This window comes from Seriola dumerili, unplaced genomic scaffold (assembly GCF_002260705.1).
Source record: "Seriola dumerili isolate Sdu_G_001 unplaced genomic scaffold, Sdu_1.0 BDQW01000089.1, whole genome shotgun sequence".
Lineage (NCBI taxonomy): Eukaryota > Metazoa > Chordata > Actinopteri > Carangiformes > Carangidae > Seriola > Seriola dumerili.
This window is the reverse complement of record NW_019174344.1, coordinates 907,622-929,009: the sequence shown is the minus strand read 5'-3', so window position 1 is coordinate 929,009 and position 21,388 is coordinate 907,622. Positions and strand designations below refer to the sequence as shown.

Here is a 21,388-nt window from a genome sequence, read left to right as displayed (position 1 = left end):
GAGGTCCTGGGGGGCTCATTGGAGAACATGTCAAAATAGGACTTGAAAGACTTGAAATTTTTTAAAACAGTAGAATAAACATTGAACCTATAGATCCTTTACCTAACATTACTACATCTTGGGCACCCTGTAAAATCTCAATTTATGTGAAAGAAGTGATATTGAAGTAAAATGTTTGCACGACCTGAAAATGAAACAGACTTGTAACAAAGACCAAGAAGAACACCTTAGTCTTTTATTTATTGCTTTAGTCAAAGCATTAGTTTGCATAACACTGCCATAACACATATACAAGCTTTTAAATGCATCCACCTCAGTTCTCTGTCGCAAAGCCCATGGGTTTAAAGGATTGGAGCGATTATTGCACATATATAAGAGGGTTTGTATTGATGATGCATTTGGGCATAAATGGCCTCATGATCCATTCCATGGTCAAATTGTGTCTTTTTTGTCCCATTCAGTCTTTTCTAAAGTTAGAAGCTTTGAACTTTCCATTGCATTATATATTTTTTTATTTATCTAACTTTTATTTAACAAGGAAAGCTCATTGAGAATAAAAATCTCTTTTCAGTATCCTGTTTAATATTTGTGCCGACAACAACACAGAGTTACAAAAAACACAAGGCAGGTAACCCAAAATACATTGTATATCACAATAATGAACAAAACTCATTTTAACAACCTTTTTGGAATATATAATGGGAGTCATCCTTCCTCTATAACTGACTAAATCAAGTCTAAATCCCACATTCAGCCAACAAATCAAATTGTCAGCAGAAAGAAGTTTTCAGCTTGGGTGCTGAAGGAACAATCCACCATAAAACAGCATAACATGAACTACACCATCCTACTTGGACACTACAGTCAACATTTCCAAACCACTGTCTCCCTAAACTGGAAATCCAGGAAAAACATGGATTGATGATGTCATTAGGTGCCACTTTGTGGAGGTGGTCTGTCGACATTGCACTAGTGACTGACTGTTTGGGCTCATAGTGTATTTGTTGTAGACTCCCATGGTTAAAATTTAAAAATGGCCCAATAGCCTAGTAAAGGTCTACTGTTGATAATTTCCAATATTCTGTTTTAGGACATGTCTAAGGATAACCTCTTCACTTAAATCTGTCTCTCTGCTGTTCATCTTCAAAATGGACTTGTTCAAATTTGTTATTTAAAACTGGGCTTTAGAACAGGTTATAAAAAGCACAAAAATTCAATTTTAGGGTTTGTTTTCCTTGGAGGACACATGGTGCTCTCTCAGGGTAGGCAAGGTCAAATGAATTTTATCCATGACCAATGTTGGAAAAGTTAAGAAAGCTCACACCTATCTCTGTCTTAAAAAAATACTGGGTTGTTAGTTGGGCAGTCTCTCTCAGATACAAGCGAAAATATCTCTCCTATTTTTAAAAACACAAATCCAAAGATTTTACTGCTAATGATGTTATTATGATGCATAAATATAGTGAAATTTCATCTTCTCATGTACATGTGCTGGTGTGTGGGTACAATCTGACTGCTAGTGATGTACACTTGAGCTGTTAACATCCTGTGATTAACAAAAAATTATATGGCATCATTGCTACCGTATTACTTTAAATGAGTCCAGAATGTTGTTTGGTATGCCTTCACTAGCTATGGTTTTACAGTACTAAACCTGTATTAGTCAATATTTTTGATGTTAACACTGAATCAAATGGCAGTGTAATGTGAAAGGGTTTCAGTCACAGAGAAGTAATACACACAACAACATAGCTTTTTAGCCTATTCAGCTTGTTTTGGATTTTCATTTAATGTATGGTTAAATGTGAGCTACCTGCATCAATTCCTTGGGGGTTTGTGGTAGAGCAAAACAGAGCTAAAAGCTGCATGAGTATTGGATTTGCCTTTATCAGATGTGATGTGTAGGTAGGCAATTGTTTGTAAAAACTTCTTATACATTTTTAGTATTTAATTTTAAGAACTGTATAATAGATGTTTTCAGGGGTCCAAAACAGATCCATTGAAAAGTTAAGCTCAACATGAATAAATAAATAATAATAAAAAAAACCCTGAGCCCAGCCTAATTCAGATCGCTAGACGGGTCCTGGATCATTGAGACCAAGTGGGCCAGTGAGTAACTCCACTGTATATAAGCCAGTAGTAGCAGCAGTGTACCCATCAGCTTGTTTTGGCAGTGCTCTGTCCCCTGGTGGCCAAATACTAATTGATGCAGCTTTAAATTTTGCAAGGCAGGTATTAAACTGAGAGCACATACCACTGAGCATAGAGTTCCAAGTAAAGAAAGTAAATATATCAAATATATCATTGTATATAAATCATCATTGTATATATATATACATCATTGTATATATAAATCATCATCATCATTGCTTTTTTGCTTAAATCTGTCCTAATATTTCCTCAAAAACACGGTCTGGGCTTAAAAATATTTCCCTGTACGCACTCAAATCCATTAGCGTCTCCTGAAATTTGTTTTCTATTTTGTCCTTAATGGATTTCCATAGTTTGATGAACTTGACGTCAGCAGGACTCTGTACTGTAGGTTGAACAAAACCCTTAATGTTTGACTCTAGACCCTAAAAACAGCACTGAAAACGCCCTGACAGCGCTAACATCAGTTAGGTCAGTCTTTTATATGATTTACAGAGCACGGGAATCAGTGAAAAAACGGAAAATACTGATGAAAAGACAAGTCACAGTATTTTTTTGTTACGGCGCCCAATCATCTTTTTTCACGGACCTCTGGGTTGAACCATGATAATGAGACGTAGGGGTATCTTTGCCATAAATGCGTCAACTATGCTCACCTGCTGAGGTTTACATGAATCAATAAGAGTAATATTTATTTACTAAATGTAGTATATGTATATTTCATATTCTGACGTTGTGATTAATATATGCAAAGTAGTCGCTTATAAAAACGATTCACACCTCCCTCCTCTGAAGACGAGAATGGTCTATCCAGGAAGCATGTTCCACTGTTTGGGAAAATACCATAAACAAACTGTCTATTCTGTCAACTTGAACGACTGTTTCCTCTTTCGCTTCTGGTTGTTGCGACTGTGAAAAAACAAAGAAAAAAAATTCACGCTTTCTCTTGGATAGCCACGTTTTGTATGTTGTCGTTTGAACCTTCAGGACCATAGAGTCGCTGTATGTAACCCGGAGGAGGACGTTTAGCTTTGACAGATTTCTTTTTTTTTTTTTTTTTTTTTTTTTTTTTTTTTTTGCATATTGCATTGGCTGCAGCTGCACCGCTTTGAGAAATCATGTCTGATTTAATCCTGCTGATCCTGATAATCGTGTTCCTGGTGTGTTTGATTGTGACAGTGGTGGGGTTCCTGGTCTACTCGGGGCTCCTGTCAGACGTGGTTATAAAGACTGGGCCACCTCCTATCAGGAATGTTACCATTGCTTATAAGTTCAAAGAGGGATCTTACAAGGACTGCGGTGCAGCCTACACAGAGAGCTGCAGCATCGGGCCAAAGCTGAGCTCCATCGGTGTCTTCTATGATGACCCCAAACAGGTAAGACCCCAGCACTCAGGACCTACGAGTCCTAACTACACAGCACTGAATCTGTATTTACACTTGACCTCATGACATAACCACAAAGCCCCCATGTACTTTGTTTCCTGATAAGACGTTACAGTTAGTGAGATATGTTTTGTTTGACCTGGACAGAGTCTGAAAGGTCACTCAAACGCAGATATTGTGCGTTCAAAGCTTATCATTAAAACATGTAGGGCTGCAGCTATCAGCCAGTCATTTTCTCTATTAATCTTTTAGTTTTTAAAATGAAATATGCTCGTCAGAGTTTCCCAGAGTCCAAGGTGACATCTTTAAATGTCTTGTTTTGACTGACCAAGAGTCCCCAAAGATATTAAGAGTTGTAGTGATGAGTCAGTTGACAAAAAAGTAATCTGCAACTATTTTGATAATTGATTATTTCAAACATTCAGTCATTTCAAGCAAAAGTGTCAAAAATTAGATGGCTACATGTTCAAAAATGTGAGACTGCTGTCTTTCTTGGCTTTACATTATCAAAAACTGAATATCTTTTGACTTAAGAACTGTTGGTCAGACAACAAGTGACATTTGAAGACATCATCTTGAAGACTGTGAAACTTGGATGGGCATTTTTTCACAGTTTTTAATGTTTTAAAGACTAAATGATGAAATGATTAGCTGTGTGATCTGCATATTAGAAGATAATACAAATAATTGTCAGTTACAGCACTATGGATGTCCAAGAAAACCAGAAATTAATCACATTTAGGAAGCAGAAAGCAGTGAAATTTGGTATATTTACATAACAGTAACTAATACAATTAATTGATCATCAAAATTGTTTCTAGTTAATTGTCCGTCCAGCTATCATCGACTATTTATTTGACACTTTCAGTCATCTAATGACTTTTTTATCATGTCTACTCGCAACATTACTGGATGAAGGTCTTGGAGGTATAGAAGTGCAGTACAAGTCGATGTAATCCAGTGTAATTCAGCAGGTGTGGCTCAAGGGGTTAAATGTACGAGCTGCCTTTTGAAGGAACTGAGCCTGAATGATGAAACCAGTCAGCTGTTCAATGCCACGTTGCACTGTTGATATTTTTTCCCCTCTAATCTGTGGCTCCAGGGTGCTTCAGCATTTGTCTGCTTCTGACTCAAGCACGGAAACCAGACTCCAAAGCAGAAGGGCAAACACAGCCTCTTCTCATGTGTCTGAAGAGAGTTGACAGATGTATGAAAATGTACACTTTATGGTTTAGTCTAAATCCAGATGTGTGATGCACTGATTCTCCCTATGATGTTCTCATCCTAATCTGAAACCAAATTGCGTATGAATAGGTCATTACTCGGCTGAAATCTGTGGTTGTCTTCATCTTTCATTTCACATACCGCCATTCATCACGAGTTGTGTTTTTAGTCAACAAGAAATGTCTGCACAGCAGCTGCTTGTTCGACGGGAATGTTTATTGAGTTCCGAGCTGATACGGGAAGAGAACACAAACGTATGATGCACAGTATGGTAAAATTTCACAAGGGTGTAAAATGGTCTATTTATCATACCATGACGTAAGAACGAAACTAACTGTACATCTCTCTTGTTCTTTGATTATCTTACATTGTGTCAATACTGTTGACATTTGAGTCCTAAGTTAATGCGGTTGGGTGAGTTACGTCATCTCACAAACAGTATGGCAAAATAGAGGCTTTTGGCACTTCAGCCACTGGATGTCTATCTATGAGTTACAGAATTCAGTCATGCCAAGTCATAATTTAGAAATCCTTTGTGGAATAAAGAATGTGGCACACTGGCAGCCCTTTGCTTTCTGCTCACCTCTGCCAGTTTCTCTGTAGCATGCTATCCTTTTTTTTAAAGTAATGGCTTTCAGTGGAAACCCTGACTGTGAGTCATACCAGTGGAAAATTGTGGCACGGGGCTCATTGAGGAGCTTTTAAAAACATTTCTGCTGGTGTCAGAGTTTGTGGAGCGTCTGGAACATAAAAAGTCATTACAGGACGCTCAGAAGTCTCTGAAACCACCAGGCCAAAGAGATCTTTATATAGACCTGATGACTCTGTACTGGGATCTGTGTCTATTTTGACATATTCTGAAGTTGCATGGACCTCTTAATTCCTTGTGGAGATAAATGAGAAATTACACAAAAGGATTAAGTTAAAAAAAAATTAACTTTTATTGATTCAATGTTTAGGAGCCCAAACTGCAAATGCTCAATTCTTCCAGAAGTACAGTCAGAGAAGCTTTGCCCTCTGATGCAGAGCTGAAGAGCCCAACAAGTCTGAGCAATAAACATTTATACATGTCAACAACAAATTAAATGAAATGCTTTCGGTGATAATCGCATATAGTGAGCATTAAACTCTTGACTGGCCCTTTATCACTGAAGCACACTGACTCATAGCTGTTTTCGGGTTTTCAGTGTTTGGTTTGTGACATGAGAATTTGTTGAACCTTTTTTAGTTTACTGAGTCCAGGAGTCTGATTACTCACCAGCAACCACAAAAGTAAACTCAAAATGTGAGAGATACCATATGGCTGAACTTTGAGTGAGTTTGTACTCTATAGTAATGCTTGTCTTCTTGTGTCTCAGCCCTGAATACTAATAATGGAGTAATTAAAGAGTAAATGTTTGGGGGCACACCGTTCTACCTGAGAAGTTTTATGGAGTTTAGGAGGTTGACTTTTCTTACACCTTTCACACGATTTATAGTGGAGTTTGCACCTAGTTGTGTTTAGCGCTGACCTCATTATGCAAGGTGGCCTCTACATCCGGTGTAATCAGCAGCTAACTCTTTTCACTAAGCTGCCATGCTCTTAAGTCGTCTAAAGTGTTCACTAATGCATGTAATAATGGTAGAAACCAGTCAAATCACCAGCACAAGTCAAAGCTTTCTAGTGAGGATTTCTGTAAAGAACATTTTATATGTGAATTTCCATGTGGAGATGTATTTGTTTTTGTGCCTCCACAGTCTTTCTAGCAGAGCTGAGGTTTCATGTAAATGATCTCACATGCTCGGAGGAGACCACAGCCTGGTTTGAAGTCATGGTGTTATAATGCTGGTGTAAATTTAAGCAGAGAAAGGTATACGGTTCTCCTGTTTCTAAACTGAATCAATAAAACAGGTGTAAGGCTTCATTTTAGTTGACCGCATGTGTATGTGATCTGAAAATATTGCTCGTTAATACAGTAAATATACTTTGTACTCTGCTGACCACTACCAACAGTATACACTGTAAGCTGTATCTGTAAGCTGTACACTGATGGCCACTAGATGACAGTATTAGCACTGAAATTGAGTTTGTGTGGGAGGCAGGAGCCCTCAAAACCCCATTGATCTTTATACTTAATTCATTACCATGGAATAAGTAGTGTGACTCAGCCTCGTATTATACTTGCAGTCAACAATGAGTTTCATCACATTAAAGTAAAATTTGGATTTCAAACCTGCACAAGTGGCTGTGTGGTAATTGGTCACTGTCATTCCTTTTTACTCAAGAGTATAGCTGCTTTTCAACAACACACCATTTGCATTTACCATGCATTCAAGTTGTACTATAGTCCCTGTTTGATAACTACGACCAACTGATCAAAGGGCAAGCCTCTGTTATAGTAGCTGAATCTGTTGTATAGCTGGCAGGTCAGCCAGCTCTCTGGACAGATTTGATTTCAGTGGTCTGCACTGATAAAGACAGGTGGATGACATCCTCAGTTCACTCTGCTGAGGCATTTGAGGCAAACACTTCAATAGTCAGTTAGCACTAAATCTAATTGCTCTTCTCGATGCCTCTTTCTTGTGTATGTCCATTCATGCATGCGTGTGTTTGTATGTATGCTTATAATTGCCAGAACTTATTATCACAAAGGCCCTGAAGGAAAGGACAGTTTAGCAGTTTTACACAGAGGTGTCAGTTCAACTGGACAGTGACCCACAACATTGGAGGTTACACTTGAAACTCACCTAACCGTTCAAGCCAAGAGCTGCCTCAGGCTCAGCTGTAATGGGGATTTGACACAAGTATTGAACAAATCGCAGACTGGATAAAGTACAGCAGGCTGCCTGTCTGCAAAGAATCTCCAGAGCAGATGTATTAATAAGAGTCGGCAGCAGTGAATGCTCAAAGGCCAAAGTGTGTGTCATGAGGGATGGAACAATAAACTATTAGAGAGTAAGGAACTCCCAGATACATCTTTTCAGATGGAATTAATAGGTTTAACAAATTTATAGATGGACCATTTCTTCCATATAGCTGCTTGTATATTGGATATGATGAAGTCTGTCCATACTCTGTGGAACTACACAGCAAGTGCTGCTGCCTCTGACACTGATGACGTGTTGTGTTTGTATTGAGGCTAAACTGGCGCTGCTGTTTGGTTCATCCTCTGATCTACTGATTTCCCACTTTGTTTTAGCTTCTGAAGCAAACCGACTCATGGCTCTCCATGACAAGCAGGTGAAAATGAAATGTCATGTGTAGACGTATATGGGAGTGGCAGTGAGAGATGAGACGAGGTGTGCAACTGCCTTGGAAGAGAGGTATAAATTGGTAGGAGTCTGACTCACCTTGAGAGCCTCACAGTGCTCCAATTCATCAATCGGAATTTCAGATCAGAGCGTCGAGCATCGCTGCACTCCCAGTCAAATTTATTAGCATTTTACTGCTGCTTGTCTGTCTGTCGACAGCAACAACATGAAAGGGAGGCTTCTGGCAAGGAGTTGCCGCTTTTAAAGGTGGATATAAAATGAGAAATAAATACGCTTATACTCTGAAGTCTGGTCCCACAGGTCTTCAAGTCAATATTATGCAAGATTGTGGACATGCTGCCTCTCCCTATAGTAAGGCACCCCGTTAATGTTCATGGACATCCCTACAATGAGTGAGATACTGCAAAACAAGACAGCAGCAATCCACGCAAAATCTATTGAAAAGAGAACTGCTTTTTTATCCTGAACACAACTGTTGAGTGTATTTTAATCCATTTTCACAAACTGTGTAGTAAAAAAAAAAAGACTCTACAGGCTGACATGTTGCGATTAGTCAGTGAAACAAGGTGGTGAAGAATGTCTTTAAATCTTTTGCGCCATCAATCTCGTTATATGTATTGGCTTTTCAGCCCGTGTTATGATGCGCAGGATATTGGATTACACAGGCGAATATTTATCAGAGCAGCTTAGAGGCAGCGAGGAGGTGGAGAAAGAGAGCTGAACATTTGTCGAGAAGGAAGTAAGCCTGTACAGAGGAGGGAGGCATTCATTCATATCTCCTATTAGAGACGATTATCTTCCTGCTCTGTGATATCTGGCTGGAGGAGTGCCATACTGTGTCCAGCTGGCCAAGGAGTGGTGAACCAGCTCCACAACCGTGGTGAAGGAAAACTGTGTCCTGCCTCCAGCAGGCTGCTTATCCTCGCCGGTAATTATACATGCCAGAACTCCCAGGATGCCATGTGTAATTACCAGCTAAGTCTGAGCACAGCCTAAAGGGACAGAGCCGCACTTGGTGAAAGAAAGAGAGACAGAAAAAAAGATTTCCACTCAAGGGGCCATTGGGGCCCACGCCTCATGCAGTGGGTGTATAATCTGATTTGGATGCTTGAGGGCCCCTCTTCCAAAAGAGGACATATTTGCACTTTGTAGTTTGAATAAGTCTTCATTTTATTTTCACAGTCATTACAAGCAATGACGTATTCAAGTGGTGGTGTACCCAAATTGAAAAATGACCCTCACTGTTCAGTCAGTTTGCTTTAACTGCATTTGTTTGGGTAAGCACACTCTCCTCACTGCAATCCCTTCTCCATTAATTCACTTGCAAACAGTCCATCACAGCATACCTCTGGTCCCAGTGCTGTGCAGCCCTATTAGTTTCAATTTCCTTCCTGGTGACTTTGTCTCTGCTGCCTCATCTGCCTGTGGGGGGCGAATGGCTTCCAATCAGTTGAGACAGGTTTTCGCTCTGACACGCTGAGGCGAAAGACAGCTCTTGTTGAGAGATTGCTTATCCCGTGGTCTTCTGTTCTTCTTGCTCCCCATGTGTCAGGTTCCTTGCTTGTTCATGGAAGTGCCCTAAACACCATCTGTCTCGGTGTTCCAGATATAGAAAGAAAATGATACTGTGAATCACTGAACTGAAGGAGAGAGCTCTCCAGCAGAGGCAGCGATGTGTATTGTTTGTGCAATACATTCATCTGATGCAATTGGTTAGTAGATGAAATATGATTTTTTTTTTTTTTTTTTTTTGGTGGGGGTGAGGTTTTTATCTGTTCATCACAAACTTGGTGTGTTCTTCATGAATGCTGCATTTGCTGCTTATCATGCTTCACCGCAGAAGTTGATGTGAAGAGGGTGTAGAGGTCCAGAGAGGTTCCCAATTTGCAGATTTACTGACTGCAGCGCAGTGAAGGACCCTTGTACAGTCATAGCCTTGTAACTCTTTTCTGCCAGAATGGTAATCCCAGTTTGCCAACAAGAGCACGAAGCGTAAACATGTGATGTTCGGCTTTTACTCCTAAAATTTTTCAGCATGTTTTAATTTCAGCAACATTTTTTTATTTTATCTTAACTGTTCACTTCAGACATGTGCCTGTTACATTTAAGGGAAATGTCAGTATGCAGTATAAAGTTTTAACATGGCTTCCTAGTCTGTATAATCAGTAAAGCAGGATAACGGTTCATTTCTATTGTTCTAATGTTTATTGGTAACTGCAACACTATGAAATGGCTAGAGGAATTTTCTTTTTAAGTTTTGTGTTTTAATAACCAATAGCGTAAATATTAATTCCTTAAAAAATGGAAAATGAGACAAAATAATATAATATTGCTACTTTGCATTTAGGTGTGAAACCTTGCGCTTGCACCATGTGTGACAAGCGTTTTTTTCAGCGCTACCACCTGGCGAGACACAGCCTCACTCATATGGGTATGCGTCCGCCCACCTTACCCATGTCACTGAGATCAGACTGTACTTACATTATGTTAGATACAGAGTCAGTCATCCAAGGCAATTGTCAATATTCTTGACCAGTTGAACGATTTCTTGATCAGGCCTCCCCTACATTATGTGATAAAAGCAACATTAAAGCAAGTCTTAACTTGTGAAGAAATACAGGACTGCAACATCATCAGCTCATGTGATGTGTTTAGTTGTGGATTTGGGAATTGGTTTAAACATTTGAATTTATTCTTTATTGGATTTGGAGGAAAAACTATTTAAAAACAAGCGTTAATTTCTTTAAATGAATTTCAAAAGTCTTTTACAAGCTTACAAGGTAACTTTAAAAAAAATAAAAGCAGTCCTTGGCTTTTGCCTCTTAACAATGCTGCATTTCCTTCACACGGTTTATATAGTTCATTTAAAGACAGAGCTGCTGTTATCCTCTTTCAATGTTAATCGCTCCCACTCTACTAATTTAGCTTCACATTTTGTTGATTGGCCGCTTGGTAGTTGTGTTTTAATGAGCACAGTGATGGTCCTCGGTCAGGCAGGGTATGGTATGCTCATTATGATCCTGTCTTCAAGCTGCAGTAAAGCAGAGAGTTGGCCGCTTGCCTTGTTTGTTCCTGTCCTCCCTAGCCCGCTAATACTCCAGAAGTGACCAACTGTAAATAGGGCCAGCACTCAAAACAATGCATCCCAAGTGGTGATAGCCAGGAGGGAAGAGATGCAGGTCCAAGAGCAGGGAAGATGACGAGGGTAAATCCTCATTACGTGTCTGCTAATAAAGAATTACCTCTGTCAGCCGTACCCTTTTATTGTTGGAGAGCCCTCATCCATCAAAAATCGCCCTTGTAGCCTCAAGCAAAGAATTGCTTTTAAAATTACTTTTTCTCCCAACAGGTCCTTGGAGACCTGGCTTAGGGGAATCAGGTATAGATGGGAATGGCACCATTTGTGAGGGAAAGCCATCTCAGAATCCCGTGGGCCATGAGCTCTACCAAAGATGGCCGTATATATCTTTTTTTTTTCCAGTTTAATGAGCCTGCTTAGCATACGGAAATATAGGAAATGAATGTTTGCAGCACTTATAACTAGCAGTGACATATTCAGACGAAATGAACACTTTTTGTAAGTCTTGCAGATAGCTTGCATCCAGTGAAGTTTGAAAGTCACTTTTAGAGGAACTGGTTTTCTGCAGCTTGGTACAGGAACATAACATGTCAGTATTCAGTTACCGAGGCAAAAGCTCCACAGTCTTCCCATTATCTGACTCTCTGCTTTTCACCTGGGCCAATCAAAAACCACTGTTTTTTTCTTTCCTCAGCTACCTGCAAGAAACGGAGTCACACGCTGTCTTTTAAAACACCGCTTTGGCAGCAGCTGACTTTTCGAGTGCCGCTGCCCAGCTTGGACAGTGTCTGACAATTTCTACCTTTTTGTGGTGTTAGAATTTCAGACACAAGCAAAACAGCTGTGGTGGGGAAGACAAGACAAGTCAAGTACATGGAGTGGTGTTCCACTCTTTCCTAATTGCCTGTAGTCTCTGGGGTGTGTTATCGGGAGGGAAGCAGAGATGAGATGCAGTCAGGGCTGCTGTTTGTTCTTGCCACTGTGTGGGATGTGAATGATAGCTAGAACCCTGAATGATATCATTAGTGAACTACTGGTTTGGCTAACACACTCTAGTCTATCAGTGCAGAGAGCATGAGCGATAGTGAGATGGCAAGATACTGAAGCAAGACTGTGGGAGGACAGTTGTTATCCCCTTTGTGTTTGAATGGTTATTGTTGAGTCTTATCATAGACCACCAGTGTTGACAGGGAGTAGCCATGTACACAAGCCTTGTTGACAGCCCATACATTTGATATGTTCATGTAGGAAAGAGGGCGATGCCAACCAACCCCTACAAATAAATCCAATTTCGACGAGAACATACGAATACAATTTCATTGTTAAACAAACGCAATGAAATAAAGTTCTTAAGCAAATATATTAGTAAGACATACAGGGATGGTTGTTAATTCAGTATTAATATAGTGATGACATGATCAGATTGTGATATTGTTTAGCAAAATTGTGTTGTCTAAATTGATGATTCCAAGCATTTTAATTCATGGCAGTGAACATTAGCTTGATCATTTTATTCATGATTTTGCAAACATTTGACATATAACGATCAATATATAGGCATCAGAACAAGACAAGAGTCACAGAGCCATGTGATGCTGTACTAGACACAGCAATGCTTTGAGCCAAATGCTAACATCAACATGCTAACATGCTCACAGTGACAGTGTTACTGTAATGTGTAGAAGGTTTTTTTTTTTTTTTTGCAATGTATTTTTATAGACTTTGGTTTATTCATTTATTTGTTTGTTTATTCTTCAATTTATTTTATTGATTCCAATATATGTGTATATATATATATATATATATATATATATATATATATATATCATGTTCCCCACAAGTCTACAAATAGCACTTCAAAGATATACACACCATGTACAAGTTGAGAGTGAAATTTTCTGTAGAAATTAGTCATTGATTTGAAAATAAGATCAGGCCTATGGGGTGATACGTAGTTCACCCATTTCTCCAGTGTGATGCAAACTGTTCCAATTTATGACAAATGCTGTTTTCTTCTCCATTTTGTAAATGCCCATTGTAATTTCCATCCATGCATTTAAAGTTGGACTCTCCTGTTGTAACCATTTTCTTGTAAGTCTCTCTACCAGTGAGGTATATACCCAAAGTATATTATATTACTTTCTAGGGGCATTTCACATTTACAAATGACTTGTAGGGCATTGTGTATCTCTCTCCAATAGTGTTTGATAATGGGGCGGTCTCAGAAAATATGGTGGTGGTTTGCAGTTTGGTGTCAGTAGTTTACTCTAGCAAACAGGGGGGTTACTGTCATAGTGGGGTTTTTGAGAGGGTGTAATAAAATACCCTATCAGGCTTTCCAAACCAAACTATCTTCTTTTTCTGTGAGCTGGTCTAATTCCATTGGTACTTCCATATTGTTGTCCTCCTTCCTTCTCCCATTTTTATGCTGGTGACAGCCCGGGCCATAATCCCACCTTTAGTTTTTGTAATTGCAAAGATTTGAGATGAAACCCTGGATGTTTAGCAGATATAATGTTGACAAAGGCGCAACTGGGATGTTTGATGCAATGAATGGATGCTAACAAACATGACAAGAAATGCCGAATTTCTAATGATATCTAAGGCAACCAGTTGCTTGCTTGCTGTGTTTATGAATTCATTTTGCATAAAGTCAGTGTGTGACCAATGGGTGCTGGTTCCTCAGGTCAAAACGCAGGCAGTGGAAACAGGCTGTTAGTTCTGGGTATTGATTATTATACAGCATTGATTTCAGCAATGCCACCCAGCCCTAATGCGCAGATACTTTTGCCCTCATATCAATGGTGATTTTGTCAAAATAAATGCCATCTTGTTTAAAGTGCTATGTTTTTTTCAATTAATTTGTTACAAAACATGTGATATCTAATAAATTACACAGAGTAAATGTGTATATGTTACCAGAAAGTAGACATTTTGACATTGTCACATTGCAGCAATCATCTGCTCTGACAATGCTAACACAGTCATTGTGACTAAGTGTGTTTGCAATGACTCATTATTTCATTGTAAATAGATCTAGTATATCTGATGCCGCCTTGAATGAATAATTCCCTGTCAAAAGCAGGTGATCTGTGTTTCCTGACTCAGTGTCAAACATGGTGGCAAGGGTCTCTGTCAGGTGATAGTAAAGATTATCTGCTCATGCTGAACAGGCATTGTCAGTCATTATTATTACCCACATGATGCACAGATTAAGTGGCGCTGAAGTTCAGAGTGGGATGTTCAAATAGATTTATCTCAGCCCGGGAGTCTTACCGGCAGCCAACAACGCTGAATTACGGCACAAAAGCTGCTGTATGAAAAAAGTAGGACCGTGGGAACAGTGCAGCGTAGTAGCAGAACAATGCAGCCAAAAAATAGCCTGAATGTGAGAAATGAGATGGAAAAGAAAAGAAGGTTGTGGTGTTTAGATGTGATAATTATGTGAGGATGCCAGGGACATGAAGATGAGTGTTGCTGGCTCCCATCTGTGCCCCCTCAGTGCCAGCCCTCCACTGACAGCCAGTGTCACAGAGCAGAAACCAGCAGCAGAACTTAAAGGACCATACTAGGATTTTTCATGTTTTAACCCATTTATTACAAATCACATAGACGTATACTTTTTAACTTTTACATTTGTTTGTTTACTTTTATTTGTGTCAAATGAATATCACTAATAAGTCACTGCAAGATAATTTCACACTGTACTGTAATGATGTTACACTCTGCCTTTTTATGCCTCCACGCTGACAACAGCCAGGACTGTCCTTCCATAAGTATGTCTGTCCAATTCTTGTGAGTGCGATATCTCAGTAACGCCACAAGGGAATTTCCTCTAATTTGGCACAAACATTCACTTGGACTCAAAGATGAACTGATTCGATTTTGATGGGCAAAGGCCAAGGTTCATGGTCACAGTGACCTCATGTTCTTGTAATTGCGCTGCATCAGGAATGCCCAGGGAATTGCATTAGATCTGGCACAAACCTTCACTTAGACTCCAGGATGAACTGATTAGAATTTAGTGGTCAAAGGTCAAAGGTAAAGGTTGACCTCACAAAACATATTTTTGGCCATAACTCAAGATTTCATATGCTAATTATGACAGAATTTAACACAAATGTCTAATAGGATAAAAAGGTGAAGAGATGACCTTTTATATCCAAATGGTCAGAGGTCAACTTCACTGTGACATCATAATGTTCAGCAAAAAGACCTCTGGCCATTATTCATTGCTGTAACCGAGGGAGGGGAGATTGATCATATTTCCTGCAACTTGACTGGTTGGTGGAGGCATACAACCACGAGCTGGTAATTCTACTATGTTATTGTTCTGCATATAATCATATCATACAGTGCAAACTATTATGTACATAAGTTATCATCATTCCTGTCAGTTCTCATGTTTTAATGAATAATGACTGATGATGAATTATTTTACCTACAGCTTACATGAATTGTACCTATTAAAACACAAAATTCTGGTATAGTCCTTTAACAACAACTGCCTCTCTCCATCTGAAGCTCTATAGACAGACTGCCGACTGTCTGCAAACAGATCTGAGTAGGATAATCTCTTGTTAGATCCTCTTCTGTTCTGACTGACAACTCACTGAGTGATTGTGATTCTGTGTCTCTCACATCTACATGCACATCTACATCTGATCTCCTCAAGTGTCATCAGACAAGTCAAATGATCCCTGCCAGTTCCAGGGGTGCTGTTCTGTAGCTGAATTTACAAATATCAATATACAGTATGTTGGGCCAAATAGCTGTTGTTGTTAATGTTGTGATGATGGTAACATTTGCAGGTAAGAGAGCAATTCATTGTGATGAGACAACTCGCTGATTGATACCCATAAACCCTTGTCATGTAAAACATAAGTGACTTTGGTGAAATGCAAGATCTAAAGCACTTATTTATAACATTTTTTGATAATGTTTGCATGTAGCATAGTGTAAAAATAAGTGACCAATTCTGGCACAGTCTTTCCAAACGTGCACTTCAGCACAGATCCAATATGAACTGCCACATACAGTATGTGACCAGGCTGTTGGATATCTGGAGAGGGATGTTTACCGGAGCTGACAGCCCTCTGTCTGGTGACACTTCAGACTCTGTGAGGGTGCAACGTCTCCACAACTTTAAATCAAACGGTTTCTATTTTTATTTCCACACGTGCAGTTTTGTGCTGACAAAACATTAACCGCATCACTGACACTACGGTTTCATCCTCTGTTGTTGTGCCTTTCTCTTGACCTCTCTGTTTGCTTTAAGGACCTATTGTTAGTAATAATAATGTATCACATAGTACTGATAGATTGATTTTTACACAAAATGGTGATCTGCATATTAATCAAATGCAGGGTTATGCAGTTCTGTTATTATGTACTCATCATGGTACCACCTGTATCTCCTCTAATGTTGCTACTCATTCCAACACAGAACCTACTGTAGTCTTATAATTTACTACAGGGAGCATGATCATGAAAATAAAACTTGATGCAACTAGTTTGATGATAGTAAACGTTAATCAGCAGTGTTAAAAACTTTGTTGACAAGTTTGACATAGAGCAGCAGAATCTGTGCAGTTTGCACTAACAAACTCAAAAGATGAGGATTATTAAAGCTGTGGTTGATTGTCTGATTATCAGATAATAAATCCTTCAGTCATTTCAAATTGAATGCCAGACCACATTTGTTAGCCTGAAACTTTAAATTAATTAAGTGTAAGTGTTGAAAGTGTGTGGATTTTTTTGATTTTCTATCTCTTAATTATTTTTCCTCCATCTCACTTGTCGCTCTGCAAGTGTGCCAAGATGATCTTTCATCAAGATTTCCTTTGAAGGTTTATCACGGCTAAACATAAAACTTAACTGAGTAAAGTTTTCAGTTCACGTCATCCCAGTTGAGATCCAGCAGCTGACAGACAGATGAAATACACATCTAATTTACCTGGAATATATAACCTGTAGCAAAACACACGGTGCCATATCCGCTTCAAACAAAAGAAACACATTTTCTACAACTTAAAATTGGCTTATTTACAATACTTTGTTTTTAATGTGCCTTAGTTAACTAATTCAACTTAATGAATTGTTATGCATTTGTGATAGATCATTATACTGTATATGTAACAGAAATGTGCTAAAAGATATTAATACAGTAAAGCTGCATGGAAAATCTCATATTATTCTTCCAACAGAGGCTGTTACTTTGCTGTGAGTTTCCACTGGTGTGAGGTGACTCACTGAAAGGCTTTAAGTGGATTTGTAAATTTTTTTATTTATTTTTTTTTATCTTACACTATATCCATTCTTTCCCTTTTCCTATCCCTTCAGAGGCCGTCAGAGAAATGTCGCTACGTGGTGGGCAGTGTCCTGTGCGAGGGTGAAGAGAAGCCAGATGAAGAACTGCAGAAGCTGTACGAGAAGTTTGGCTTCAAGGTGTTTTCTCTGCCAGAAGTGAGCCACGCTGTGACCACCAGCTTCCCCTGCACCACACCTCTGTCCCACGTGCTGGGACCTTACAGGGTCTACCCGAGGCTCGCTTCTTACATTGAGGTATGGACAATGTGAGAATCTGTCAGTCATTCTAAGACTCACTTTTAGCTACATAGTATCTTACGTTATAAGCTGCAGTTTGTGAGTCAGGATGTATCCCTCTATCAAAAAAAAGGATCCCCAAGAAACACAAGTATAAAGGTTCGAACCGTATTTACAAGATGGCTCAAGTTTTTATTAGAAAGTTCCATAGTGGTTATTTGTTTCATGCCCCTGTCCTGCAGAGACAAGTTAATGCCACCATATGAAAAAGTAAGACAGGAGTTCTCTTTTCCTTTCTCTTTCTTACATCCTTTTACTAGAGTGGAGAGCAATCATCTTGTGTTCATATCTGTCCTCTTTACTGCTTCCCACTTGTCAAAAGCCCCTCGCTCATGTGTTGTTTAATTCATCACATGAACAGATGAGGTCTTTAAAGCAGATTAAGAATAGATGACATAGTAGGAAATGAAGGTGCGTCTGAGTCCTGCGGCCCATATGCTGGGCTCCATGTCCTCAGGACAGGCCTCAAAAAGCTATTGACATTTACTGATGACATTTACACACATGAATTCATTTAGGGGCATCCCACTGCATGAATAATGCTCCGTGTGCGCTTGTGTGTGAGTGCACGCACATGTGTGCGTGCACGTCTGTCCATCTGTTTATTTAGGCTTCTGTCTCTTCACAGGAGGTAAAAAAGGACCCATTTCCTCGTCATAAAATGTTCCATTATGTCTATAAAATATGCCAAGTGTTCTCACATCTTTTGTGGGTGGAACAAACTTTTCTTTCTCATATTCATGACTGTGGGAGATGGGGAGTTCACACAAAACTGTTCGATGGCAAGCGGGGTCATGTTTGAGTGCAGAAATTCATTGGTATTCCTCTCTAACTGTGTGAACCTTTTTGTATTTAATCAGTAAACTGCAGTTGCCTGCACAAACCCAAGGAATGATCTGTATGTATAGTAGTGTGAATGGTGCCATTATGACATAGGAGTAGCACTTTACTGCATTGCGTCCTCCATCTGTGTTGTGTCGAGCGCAGGAAAGTGAAGGGGGGTGAGGACCCAGCCAATGACATTGTTCATTGGCTGGATCCAGCTATGTCAGCATATCAAAGCCATGCTAAAGATAGCCTGTGTGTCGTAGGCTGACCATTTGTGAAAGGTCTAAGTTGGTTTTAATGTTGACTTTCACCCTGGACTTGTCCCAGACTTTTTTTTATGCTTAACCTCTTGGCACTGAGGACAGCTTGGATTTTATAATATGTTCATTTGTCCGAAAAAAAAACCAAAAACAGCTATATAATATATAATGTCGGATGAGCTCAAACATGAACATAACAGCGTCTTTTGTCTCCCAATTTGGATTGTCCAGTTGTCCATAGTATTATCCTGGTGATTGAAGACTGCCATGTGTCTGCTCACATAGTTACCAGCTGCTCCTTTTCACCTGCCCTCGGGGTGTTACACTCAGATATCAGCAGCCCGCTGCACCCAGGCAGCTCAGACACCGACAAGCAAATGATCCCCCACTGGTTTCCCACTCAACAAACAGAAACAATTGGTTTTGCTCCTGTCTGGCTGAACTGGAAGCGCTCCAGCCAGGAGGAGAACTGAACTGAACTGACAGCTAAAAGTCACAATAGTAAAGCTACAATGTAGGGTATTTACCCATATGTAGTTAGGAGCTGCTCCAGTTAGAATGACCTCATGCATTTTTACACTTTAAGTTGCATATTTAGGTTGCAGTTTGATCTTTGCTTCAGTCTCTTTACTATAACACCCCACGTCAGAGGGCAGGACAAACTCTAACATGTCATGTGCGCTGACACAGACTAAACGGTCTGAAGGCACAGGAATAGCATCACTCAATGTTAAAATTTAGTAGTATTCTCTTTTAGGCTCTAGTGCTGTTATGTAATCGTTGCCAGTGTCAGTGTGCATTTCCTGTGAGCATGCAGCTCTGTCTGTCAAGCTAGTTGATGTCACCGTGAAGAGGCATCAGTTTTTTTTTTTTTTCTTTTACTCCCTCGCACTTGTCTGCCACGAAGCAGAAGCGCTTGTCGCAGTCCATCAGTCGACCTGAGTGCTGTGACAGGTCGCTAAGGAGGTGCTCTCGTACAGTAGATATGCTAATAACACACTAACATCCAGTTTGGGTTTTGCAGTGGCGAGTGCACTATGCATACCAGCTACAGCGAGGCTAATGAATAATGGAGTGTGGTTTAGAGAGGCTTGGTTTAGAGAGGATGGTATGTGAATGTGCTAGAAATGTCTGCATATATACTGTATTTATGATTAATTGAGTAGGTTTGTAGTATGAGGGACTTTGAAAGGTGGGAGACACTGGTGTGACATTGCCTCTGTGGGTTTCTCTGAGCTTTTTCACTGCTACAGCTGAACAAAGGTGATGAGAACAATGACACGGAAGCAGAACAGATAATTGCGGGCCATGAAACCAAAAAGACTAAAAAGACACTAAAATCACCCAAAAGCACTGTTACACATAGTCATTTGACCAATCGTTCACATTAGTGCAGCCTTAAAGCTGCACTAATGTGAACGATTGGTCAAATGTAAACCAGTGCCGCCTCTGTGGGACTGGGGAGGCCGACCTGGGTGGGCTTACTGTCTGGCCCTGTGCCCAGAAAAATGTTTTCTCAGAGAATCTGGTACACCTCTCGGCCTCCTGTAGGGCTTCAGTTATCACAGAGCAGGTTAAGTACATAACTGCCCTTTTTCACTTGAACGCCTTCTCTCCGCTCCAACAACGCCATCTCCACACCAGCTTACCTTGCCTTATCTCTTCCATGCACATCACACACACACACACACACACACACACACACACACTGAGTGTGATTGTAGCTTAAAAGTTCTGAAGTAGATGAGAGGTGTTCACTGTGTTTAATCCTGATGTTTTTCATGTGCTGTTAATAATCTGAGGGTAACAGAACGTGAGGTATCAGTGGAATATCTGAGATCTTTGTAATTTGTGGGCAGCAGCTGTGTGTTCATGTCAGTCCAAATGAAAGCATTGAGTGAACGCGTATGACCACAGGATGCTTGGGATTGTATCATTGCCTGGTTAAGAAGGCTGCTGGTGAAAGAGGGAAAAATGAACAGATAACACAGTAGCTGTCAGACTTTATTAAAGGATTTGGGCAAGCCCTGTTTGATCTTTGTGAAAGCACCTTTTCGGGACCTAAGGAATGAAACCAAACAGTCACTGGGGTTTTATTTTCATGGCTGCCGCCGACAAAACTCCCAGTAGTAGTCCCTGTGAGCAGAAACAAGATGAGAAGCTGATAGCTGCCGTCCATTTAGTAATCCATTTATCTGAATCAGTGTTCAAGCATCATAAAAGTATCATTATTTCCCCCTTATTTTCTTCTTCATTGTGTGGTGCCACCATTTTCCTTGCCTTGCAGGTCCCACAGCAATTAAAATGTACATCTTGTATTTGTATTATCTGGGGTATTCCACTATTGCAGAATTTGTATGTATTTTTATCTACTGTTGTTCTGTACGGTTGCTCACATTGTGTTTAAGCACAATTTTCTCTTTTTCAATTTAGTGCCTGGAAAAATTAAGTGGAATTAATTTACCACTGTCATAATAATAAACAGCAGTTGTGCGGCAGATGAAGCTGATGACAGTTGAGTGTATTTCCTTCCTTGCAAAACATTTGCAAAGCCGATTTTTTTATTTTAAAGTAGCCTAGACTAGCCTGCAAGTTTCTTCTTC

General features: G+C 39.8%; 1 protein-coding gene across 1 annotated transcript in view; it reads left to right on the top strand.

Moving 5' to 3' along the window:
• Positions 1 to 3,003: 3,003 nt before the first annotated feature.
• The window catches only part of tex264 (testis expressed 264), a 66,239-nt gene continuing 47,854 nt past the window's right edge, over positions 3,004 to 21,388 (top strand). The window contains exons 1-2 of the mRNA XM_022745712.1: positions 3,004 to 3,527; positions 17,434 to 17,655. Coding sequence (XP_022601433.1) covers positions 3,270 to 3,527; positions 17,434 to 17,655 — 480 coding nt within the window. The 5' untranslated portion in view covers positions 3,004 to 3,269. The remainder of the gene's footprint in view (positions 3,528 to 17,433; positions 17,656 to 21,388) is intronic.